Source organism: Octodon degus, unplaced genomic scaffold, assembly GCF_000260255.1.
Source record: "Octodon degus isolate 3935 unplaced genomic scaffold, OctDeg1.0 scaffold00127, whole genome shotgun sequence".
Lineage (NCBI taxonomy): Eukaryota > Metazoa > Chordata > Mammalia > Rodentia > Octodontidae > Octodon > Octodon degus.
This window is the reverse complement of record NW_004524703.1, coordinates 4,725,977-4,737,501: the sequence shown is the minus strand read 5'-3', so window position 1 is coordinate 4,737,501 and position 11,525 is coordinate 4,725,977. Positions and strand designations below refer to the sequence as shown.

Here is an 11,525-nt window from a genome sequence, read left to right as displayed (position 1 = left end):
AAAAGAAAAAGAAAAAGAAACTTAGTAAAGACTGAACTTTTGCCCAATACTTTTTTGATAAGGTAAACTTGTAAAACTTTGCTGCAGCAGACATGTAGAAAAAGTAATGGGTTTAAGTGAGTATAATGAAATTATTCATTATACTTTATTTCTGTGTTTATAAATCTTATACATTTGAATTACTATTCACTATTAACTGGAGATTATTTCAACTAAGAGTTAAGGCAAGATTCAGTGTTTTACATAAAAATCTTCAATCTCCAGGTGTTTTTTACAAGGCACTTTGATAAGTATGTACTTACTTTATAGAAAAATTTTTGTAGGTTTTATATCTTTAATATTTCAAGTATATGATTATGTACTGTGGATATTTATGAATACATTTACGGCTGTATAATGCTGTTATTAAGGCCAACAATGGTCCTGTAAGATTGTATTATATCCTCATTATATATTAGGCTATCCTACATAAATGTGTTTAAGTTAAATGCAGTCAGTGATGAGAGAATTGCTTAGGGACACATTTCTTAGAATATACCCTTCTTACTAAGTAATGCATGAGTATACCACAGAAATATTTTCCCTTATATGAGTGCCTGAATTTGATTGTGTGTGTGTGTGTGTTGTGTTGTGTTTTTTGCTTGATTGTTTGAGACAGGATCTTGCTGTGTAGTTCAGGCTGGCTTTGAACTTACTATGTAGCCCAGGTGGGTGTCGAACTTGTGACAGTAGTCCTCCTGCCTCAGGCTCCCAAATTGGTATTTTTTAAAAGCATTATGTATAAGTAACTGTTTCACTCTGGGCGCATGTTCTAAGACCTCCAAAGAATAACTAAAACCAAAGATAGTGCTCAACCTACATATATGTGTATAGTCATGTGTCTGGTTCCCATGTGGTACATATTCTGAAAAATGCATCTGTGATTTCATTGTTTTCTGGAATATTATATTATAGAGTGTTTCCCCAGACTGAAATCACCACATTATTAGTTGATGTAATCTTACAGGTTCATTGCTATATGTGTAGTTTGTTGGCTGAAATGTTAGTATGATTGTACGTGTGTGTGTGTTTGTTTTAATAATGCCAGAGTCAAGGCAGTTCTGCCTTATTTGCCTAACTAATCTTGAATCAGAGATCCACTGGTAAATTAATGCTTACTTGAACACACACTTTGATACTATAACAGTCAGTATGAAAACTGAGTTGGCTACTATTTGACTGATGGGTGGATAGCAAAACATATTGTGGATATACTGGATGAGGACATCATTCACATCAGGGTGGAGAAAAATGGTACAAGATTGCATCACACTATTCACAGTGGTGCACAGTTTAAAAATGTATGAATTGCTTATTGATGGAATTTTCCATATAATATTTTCAGACTGCTTTTGACCAGTCAGGGAAAGCAAAACCACAGATGTGGGGGGTGGGAGGGGGGCTGTTGTAATTGATTTCTGAGTTTTATTAAATACAGAGTTACAGAGTTACTATGTGTGAGTCTTTTTACTATATATCTTTAAGAATAATTGGCTATAACCAATAATTTTCAGTGTCCTTTCTCCTTAGTTTAAGAGATTATAAAGAAAATATATGTAAAATGCCTAGTTTAGTGTCCAGCTCATAATAGTTTCTTAGTAAGAAAGCTTTAAAGTAATTTGTTTTCTTGTAGGGAATATCAAAGTAAGAAAATTTGACTTTTGTCTATTTAGATAAAAACAAAACAAAACAAAACAAAACAAAACAAAACAAAACAAAACATTTGGGGGAACATATTTGTTTTCCAAAAATGCTCATCTTTATAACTAACTTAAATACATATGTGTATATATGTATGTGTGTGCATGTATGTAACATATGTAACAGGTTAATTTAAAATTCTCTATGTTGGTTATGTTTCATATATTTTAGAGGACTTCTTTTTTGGCACCCTATGTTTCATTTCGTTTAGTGCATTACCTTTGAGGGGCAAAAAGTAAAATAGTTTTCTTAGGCTAATTGCTAGTAATTATGTTGTTTGCTTTATACTTCAGTGCATTGTTAAAATTTTATTTTGTTTGTGTTCAGGCTGACATTAAATATACATTTTTACTCAATTGAAGGTTTTGTTTTAGAGTATTTGGTTTTTTTTCTAGGTTAAATAGAAATTACCCCTGACTACTACTTAGAATGATTATATGGTATTGTTGGCATTTGTCCGCTGTACTCAGTGCCATTATCATGTAAGGTACATTTAGTGTTTGTTTTATTTTTAGATTTTAGACAATTCTATATCTTTCTTTCTGACATAATTTTCAAGTGCATGATAAATCTCTTTTATTATGGCTACCAGATACACTTATTTTACTTCTGATATGCAATCTTAAGATTTGAATAATTACTATTGTTTCAAAAAAATTACTTAGCTGTTTCAATTTGCTATATAATGATTATTTAAAATTGTTTATTATCCATAATACTATTTCTGATAATTCCTTAAATATTTTTAGCGGTATTAAATATTACATCTTTAACCTGGATGTAGTGCCACATACTTCTAATCCCACACTCAAGACACTGAGGCAGGAAGATTTTGAGTTTGGGACCATCCTAGAATACACAGGAAGAACCTGTCTCAGAAAACAAAAACAAACAAAAAAAGACATGGGCCTGGGGAGATAGCTCAGCAGTCTAAGTGCCTGTCTGGCAAGCGCAGGGACCTGGGTTCAATCCCTGATACTGTGATACTGCATGCCGTGCCAGACCTGAGCCAGTCACTGAAACCTGGCATGGTGATGCACACCTTTAATCCTAGTGGTGGGGAGGCTAAGACAGGAGGATCACTGTGAGTCTGAGCTGTGTAGTGTCTGAGCCGTGTAGTGAGACCCTGTTTCACCTAAATGTGTGTGTTTGTGTCCAAGAAAAAGAAAACAACACAAAGAAAATCATTGCAGAAAAGTTAATGTATTTTAAAATACAGAGTTAATACATATTTTTAATTGCTTATAACTGGATTTATTTAGGTTTTATTTATTAAATATGCGGTCAATTGTGATCTTTAGGTGTAGTTCTTGAGCATTTTCTAATCTTTGAAATATTTATCAAGATATACATATATATATTTCATGTAGATAGATAGATTACTTTTGAACTCACACTTCATTCACAGAACCGTTAAGCTTCCTCCTGGCCTGTGTGTCCCTCTGTAGCACAGAAGAAGAAAGGGGGATAAGAAAAGCTTTAGTATATTGCTTATAGCAATATTTATACATTGTTTTTGTTGCCTGTGCAATTATGTAATTAGAAATGATTCATAAAGTGTTATCACTGGAAAGATTACACATAATGTAAAACAATTGAAATTATTAGTGAATGAAAGCTTTTCTATAAATACTACATTGATTAGCTTTTTAAATCTTAGCTGCCTTGTGGTAATGTTTTATGATTCTCGTTTTTCAGTTTTCAAATGATGGATACTTTTTGAGAGAAATGTTGTAAAGAAGTACAGAATATGGTGGAAGCAGATAAAAACACTACATGTAGTCTAAATTTTATGTTAAAATTACTTTAAGTGTAGTAATTAAAAGATTGATAATTTATTTTTCTTCTACTTAATACAAATTTCTGGCTAATGTTAAAAGAGTATGGAGGGCCTGGGAGATGGCTCAGTAGAATAAGTGCTTCCCTGGCAAACGCAAGGCTCTGAAAGAGAGAGACAAAAGAGTATGGAATGCTCCATTTTAGAAAGACACAGTATTAAGATAAAAATATTTGTAATGTTCCTTTTAGAAAACTGTGTATTTTACTTTCATATATTTGAAATTGGCTTTTTACATACTTTAAAGTTGCAGAAGAAAACCTTTAGCAAGTCTATTGTAAAAGCACGAATTGTGACACTTAGAAGAATAGAAAAAACAAACTTGATATGATATTGGTGTGACATTAGAAGAATATTCCTGTAAAAGTTGAAGTAATATTCAGTTAGTGTAACATTTAAAAATGTGGTTGGAACATGTTTTGTAGCTACTAAGACTAGCCATCTGCTAGTAAATATTTTTGTTCTAAATATTTTAAGAATGGAAATATTTGTTCAAATATAATTTCTAATCAGAAAATGGCAATGAAGTACAATGAATTTGTCAACTGAGATGTATAACATTTCCATAATAAAACGTGAGAAAATTGCTCCAGTCAACCTTAACTAGTTTCTTGCCTATTCAGCACTTCAGTTCTTCTGTTGGAAATTTTCTTTTAATGCACTTATTCTTGAATCGTCATTTTTCCTTAAATGCATCTTTCTTTAACCACGGTCATTTTACACAATTTTAGTTTTTACTCTTAAACTCAGAGCATTTGATGCACATGAAACCTGCTGTTCCCGGAACAATCACAGCCACGATTTTTATCAGTATATGTGGTTTGGAACTGAGAACCTTATGAAGTATCTTTTATTAACTCTGCAATTTTTTAAACCTTTCAAGAGATGAAACGAATAAAGAGGAAGAGGAAGACGATGAGGAAGCAGAAGAGGAGGAGGAGGAGGAGGAAGAGGAAGAGGAGGAAGAGGAGGATGAAAACAATGAGGAAGAGGAGTTTGAATGCTATCCTCCAGGCATGAAAGTCCAAGTGCGGTATGGACGAGGGAAAAATCAAAAAATGTATGAAGCTAGTATTAAAGATTCTGATGTCGAAGGTGGAGAGGTCCTTTACTTGGTGCATTACTGCGGATGGAATGTGAGGTAACTTGAGTTTCAGCTAGTGATTATTACCTAAAAATCACTTTTAAAATCCTTTTCTATTTTAAAACTTAAGTAATAAATTTCAGATTCATTAGAATCTTGAATCGAATCTTGTTAGAATTCTAATCATTTGGCATGTAAATACCTCACTTAGTGATTTCATACCTAATATATATTTTTAGTATTTAGAAGACATCCTTAATATCTACAAGACTGTGGTGTACATAGTTGACTTTATGAAATACATTTAGAATAATGGAGAAAACTTTGATGGAATGATAGAAAAGTCTCTTAAATGGGTAAAAGAGATTAGAACTTTTTGATGTGTACAAGACAATTTCCAGGCTGCTTGCTCTTTTCATTTTAAACTACATTGCTACCATATCCTCTTCTTCATGTTCTTAGTGTATGTTAGGGGAGGGAGTACTGGGGATTGAACTCAGGGCCTTTAAAGTGAGTTACATCCTCAGGCCTTTTTATTTTGTATTTTTATGAGACAGGAACTCTAGTTGCCTGGGCTGGGCTAGAACTCGTGAGCTTCTTCCTCTGCTTCTAAGAGCACTGAGGTTACAGGTGTGTTCCATCATGCCTGGCTTTTTTTATATTCTTTACATATCACATGTTTCTTTAGTAGGCAGAGATTGAATTAGGAAATAATTATTTGAAGAATATTTTGTCTTCTTCTTCTTTTTTTTTTTTTGGCGGAAAACTGGGGATTGAACTCAGGCCCTTGCGCTTGCCAGGGAAGTGCTTATTCCACTGAGCCATCTCCCCGGCCCCTTGTCTCCTTTTAAACAGCTATTACATTTCAACTTGGTTCATCAGTCTTAGAAATTTATTTATATCTTCAAAATACTGTAGTTGAAAATGTAACTGACTAAAATTGAATATGCTGCCTGACTAAAATAGAATATACCCCTAGTAACTGGTGCTGACCTAAGGAACTAAAAGATAAAACTGAAACTTGGTTATAGGTTGTATTGAATGACTTCAGTGAGCCTTTCTTTTCTTATACAGGTTTTCTTAGGTTTATCCAGAGAAATTTTGTGTTTTGCTTTCATTGAAAATTGACAAGCTGGTTAAAGATGTGATCCCTTTATCTTTTAACAATAACTTAATTAATTTTGGAATATTTGATACTTGTGTATCAGATAGAATAAAGCCCTTGAAAAATTAGCCATAGAAATTGCACCTTGTAGTTCATGCTGTGCCTAGTGTCTTCAAGGAGGAGTAAAGTCCTGATATTTTATAAATTGCATTCTTGGGACGAGAGATGTGAGTCTAATCAGCTTTTGCATTGCATGCACATGGCTCTGTTTGGCTTCCCACCATTGCTGTCCATGCATTCACAGACACAGAAGTACAAGTATTCTGTGGTTTGAGAAGTTACTAAACAAATGTTTCAGAGAAATACATTTTTGATCTCCTTTAACAAAAATTCTGGAAGCACAATCTTTCTTAGTTTGAGAAAAGTATACTTTTGATCTAATCTGATGGCTGGGAAGAAAACAGCAACTGACATTATAAGGGAAGTATTCAGGAGTTTTGGGACTCATTTTTCATTATTCCTAGCCAACAAATAATAAGGATTTGGATTTTAAAAACATCTGTCATCAGTGCTTAGATGTGACATTTGGTCCTGAAACAAGCTTTTAAATTATCACAGTGAAAGACACAAGTCCGTTAGTCCTCTTCAGAATACTCCCCTTCCTTCCAGCAGTCTTCCTGATCATTCCTGTTACTTTTTGAAGCAGTTCTGCAAGTCCTCTTATGTGAGTATTCTTAATTGCACTCTTGTGGGTGCCTTGATGTCTTGAACTGATCCAAAACTTTTTTCTTTCTTGGTCATTTTGACTTTGGGGAAAAGCCAGAAGTTGTATGGCACCAGATCTGGTGAATAAGGTAGATGAGGACCCAGAAATGTTCTTTGAGTTTGCCTTTCCAATGAGTGGCACTTGTCAACACTATTCACCATACTTTTGAATATAACTCGTAAAGATGTTCATAACAGAGAACTTCTAGAACTGTGGCAGGAATGATGAGATAATGTTTGAATTGAAGGGGAAATATTTTTAGGGGAATAATCAAAAGGTACCCTACTGTAACTTAAAACAAACATTCTATGTGTATTTAATTTTTTTTTTTTTTTAATTTTGAGACAGAGTCTCACTATTTAATTCAGGCTGGGCTACTCACCATGTAGATGATCTTCTGGCCTCAACCTCTTGAGTACTGGAATTACAGTTGTGTGCCACCATGCCTGGCCTCAGTGTGTATTTAATTATACCTTGTAGATGCTATAGAATATTTTACCTATACAGCCAGTTTGATTTTACTAAATGACATTATTTCAAAATGTAGGAGTTTAAATCTGCCAAGGATATAAATGAAAGTGTAGGATAAATTGGTTTAAAATTAGGAATAAAAGTTGAATCAGCAAAATTTAAGACATACCTTTCTTCTGTTTGGTTCTGTTACTCTCTTACCTCACATATGGAAGCAGGTTTTTTTTTCTTGGCCAATATAAAATGCTTGAAATTCTTTGAGAAATGAATTTAGGTGTTCTCTACTTTCCACTGTAATCAGGAGAAATTAATTTAGGTATTTTCTACTTGACACTATAATCAGGGCTTGATTGTTTTGTAAGACTTACTAGGCAAAAGAGACTTAGTAGGTACAGGAGACATTCAGAAAATATTTCACAATTAAAAAACAACTTTCTGGGGCCAGGGAGACAACTCAGTAAAATAATCACCTGCCTGGGAAGCGCAAGGTCCTCATTCAATCCTCAGTACCACAATAAAACAAAAACAAAAAAACCCCAACTTTCTTAAGAGATTAAAAGAATCATTTTAAAGAGCATTTGGTTAAAAGGATGTTAAAAGGAATGTCTGTAGTTTGTAATTTTGAAACTCATGGAGGAAGGAAGGGTAAGGAATTACTTTAAATTCAGGCATTCAAATTTGTAATAACGTAGGAAAATGAGACTAGTTCAACAAGTGGTGCTTGTATTATTTCTGACAGCTCAAGTGTGCAGATGCTAAGAATTTTCAGTAGAAGACAACATTTTGATGAAGACATGGGGTATTATCCTTCATCGTAGAGTAAATAGCTACACTTAGTAGATGAACCATTTAATTTTTTTAAGTTCATGTGACAGTATTCTCATTTTTCCTTACAGCAATAAAGTTTATCTTTTAAATCAGTAAAAATTGTATTATTTGCTTTTCCATGTTTTAAGCTAATCTAATAAGGACTACAACAAATCATCAATATTATAAAGTTCTGCCTAGTTAGAAATTTTCACTGTAATTTCTTCACTTATATTTACCATGTATAAAACCAGAAATGAAGATTTATGTGTCAAAATTTATGAAAGTAGTTTTATCTTCAGTGGTATCCATTTATGACAAGAACTGATTTTTTTTTTTTCTTTTGGCCGGCTCAGCCTGCCCTTAGGGTGGGGCTGGCACAGCATGTGGTACCAGGGATCTAACCATGGTCCCTGCACTCACCTAACCTTGCCTAAGCAGACACTTTAGACTGCTGAGCTATCCTGCTGGCCCAGTAGAGGAAATTTTATATGCAGCTTTTTACATGTGTTTTAGAGCCAGGGAGATCAGTAGAATAAGTACTTGACTGGCAAGTGCAGGGTCCTGAGTTCAATCCCCGGTACCCCCCCAAATAAAAAACAAAAAAAGGAATACATGTGTTTTATGTTTTTTGTTTTTTTTCCCCTGAAACTTCCAGCGAACAGATTTTCCTTTGTGGATGAATGTCTTGGTTCTTTTTAGTGTTTTTCTCATTAATTTCTACTAAAACGCTAGGTAGAGTTTTAGTATTTTACTTACGTCTCTACCTCACTGTTTAAAAATGTTTAGCTTTGTTATACGAAGGTTAGTGTCAGAAGCAGTTCAGTTTCTACTGCTACAATGAGGGAGTAAAATAGTACTTACATGTTTACACCATGTATACTGGAAATAATTGGAAGATTTGACCACCAACCACAAATGGTATAATATTCCATTATGTAGAGTTTAGTATGTTACCAGATTGTTGAACACTTGGAATATTCTAGGTCATTCTTTTATATAAATGTTTTAAAACTTCATATAATAGCATTTAGTTTAGGGAAATGAGAATCAAGTAGCAAGATAAAATTGTCATCTGTATTATACTGTGTTGGTTTTAGTTTTTAAGACTGTATTTCCATACAGTTTAAAAAACTATACCATGGGGACTGACATGTACCTGAATGTACTGGCACTTGACTGACATTGTGCAAGGCCCAGGGTTGTATTCCCAGCACTGTCACTCTCCTAGTATGCCCCTCTCATATATGTGGAGAGACTCCTCCATAGGTAATCTTTATTTATTTATTTATTTATTTACTGTACCAGGGATAGAATTTAGGACTTTGCTGCACTTGCTAGGCAGGCACTTATGCTGCTGAGCAGTAATCTTTTATTTTAAAGTTGAGAAGGATTTTTTTTGTTGTTGTTGTTGTTCTTGTTTTTTGGCCTGGCTCAGGCTGCCTTAATGGCAGGCCTGGTAAGACATGTAGAGCTGGGGATCAAACCATGGTCCCCTTTGCCTGACTGAGTTTGCTGGAGCTGGTACTTAAACAATGAAGCTAACCCGCAGGGCCCCAATAATCTTTTAATAGGTTTTATGTTAATTTGCTGTAACTTCCTAATGATACTATTTTATGAAAGTTGTTACTGTCATTATCAAATTGATCCTTTTCACTGTCAAGGCTTTAACTCATGTCATAAATATGGGAGTGTGTGAGGTTGACCTTTTTCCTAACAACTGAATGTAAGGGGACTACTGTATCTGGGTTACTTGGCATGAAATTTAAAATGAATTAATATTTTATTATGACTATATGTATATTGAATATTAAAGTTTCTCTACTCATTTCTGATTTGGCTTCCTGTATTCAAGATGTCTGGGAATTTAATGAGAATAATTTTTTCTATATTGAAAATAATTAACTACATCAAAGGACACTTAAGGGGCCGGGGAGATGGCTCAGTAGAATAAGGGCCTGAGTTCAATCCTTGGTTCCGCAAAAAAAAAAAGGACACCATAATGTAAAAAAAATAGAAAATCAGCACTTTTAAAATTTTAATACATGCCTGTAAGCCCAACTAAGCCTCGGGAGGCTGAGGCAGGAAAATCACTGAGAGTTTGAGGTCAGCCTGGTCCCTTACTGAGGAATTTGTAGCTGAGACAAGGAAAGTACTCTAGCAGAACTTAACATTGATTCTTCCCTCCACACCCTCTTCCAGACCTCTCATGTTGCTTATTGTCCTAGGTCAGTTGTTACCACTTCTCTAAGTAGTTACTCTTTTGCTTTCCTGCTGCTCATAGTAATAGTACTCCATGGCCAAACCACAAGAACCCTGAACATGCCTCCTATCTGAACAGCTTATCTTCTTGGGGGATCTCAAAGAAAACCACACTGGCCACTCTTAAGTTAAATTCCTGACTCTAAACCTCAAGTGTATCCTTACTTCTCCCTGTCCATTTTCTACTCTACTACTTTAGTAGTCAGTAGTCTACTGACAAAGTAATCTTTGTCAGTTTCATATTTCTTATATGTTTATCTTTTCACATACCTAACATCTCTTTCTTTGCTATCCTTCCTACTGTTAAAAACTAAACTGCAAAATTAAGACAGAAAATTTCTAACTTTTAATTCTTATTAAACCTTCCTCCCTGCATCTGTGGTCACATTGTTTGTGTTCTTATCTCTAGCCATAGGTGAATAATCACTATCCAAATTCCCTCCTTTTTCCTCTTTCCTAATCAAAGACAGGGGTTTGGGCCAGCCAGATCGCTCAGTGGATTAAAGCTCTTAGGCACACTGCAGGGACCAGGTTCAATCCCCTGCATGCTGTACCAGTCCCACCCCTGGGGTTCACTGAGACTGCGACTACGACTGAGTGTGGTGGTGCGTGCCTAGGAAGCTGAAAACAGGATGATCACTATGAGTCTGTTCTATGTAGTGAGACCCTGTAGACCTTGTACTAAATGCATTAAAAAAGAAAAAAAAAAGAACAGAGCCTTAGTTTCTCTGTTTAGAGTCAGTTCCACTCACTTATACATATGTAGTTATTTCCCATTTCTCAAACAAATTATTGTCTTTGTATGTTTTGGGACAATGTCTTACTCTCTACCGTAGACTGAGCTCAAATTCATGGTACTCCTTCCTTGATCTCACAAATGCTGAGATTATATGTATGTCCCACCAGGCCCAGTACATCTTATCTTGAGCCTAGCTGGTCCTGATGTGCCATTTCTTAGCCACATTTATATGTTGCAAAGAACTATATGAAAAGAGTTACCTGCAAGTTGCTCTCCATTTTCTTTCTTGTTATTTCTTTGTGAATCCTCCCTACAAACATGTCTTCAAAGCTCAGGATATCAGCACCACTGTAGCTAAACTCTACCCTGATACCTTGCCCTAGTGTATTTCTTGTCTTACCATTAATGTTACATCTAGTAGATCATTCTGCACATGATACATTTCAGGTGGGTTAATGTATATTAGGCAGTTATAGTAGCAGTTATAGTAACTTGCCAACTATTTTTCTTTTTCATATACTTTTCTACCTTCTCAAAATGAAGCCATTCTTTATTCTTTCGTCTTTTTTGTTCTCTCCCTTCTAATCATTCCCATACATTTGTTCTGATTTCCCTATAACCTTTGAAACTTTATGTTATTTTTCCAGTTGTGAGTTACTTTTCTGATAGTGACTTTTTCTTAATTATTTGTCTGAGCTAAAGAATTTGGTCTTC

At 34.6% G+C, this 11,525-nt stretch overlaps 1 protein-coding gene across 5 annotated transcripts in view; it reads left to right on the top strand.

The window, feature by feature from the left end:
- Positions 1-11,525, top strand: part of Arid4b (AT-rich interaction domain 4B) — a 185,884-nt gene that overhangs the window by 140,381 nt on the left and 33,978 nt on the right. For 3 of the 5 annotated variants that reach the window (XR_002818015.1, XM_023700847.1, XM_023700850.1), the window contains exon 17: positions 4,461-4,718. The exons of 1 other annotated variant lie outside the window; for it this stretch is intronic. Coding sequence is in view for 3 of the 4 variants with exons in the window: in XM_023700847.1 (XP_023556615.1) it covers positions 4,461-4,718 (258 nt within the window). In the remaining variant the exon portion in view is untranslated. The remainder of the gene's footprint in view (positions 1-4,460; positions 4,719-11,525) is intronic. One more of the 5 variants, XM_023700848.1, reaches the window with a different exon arrangement.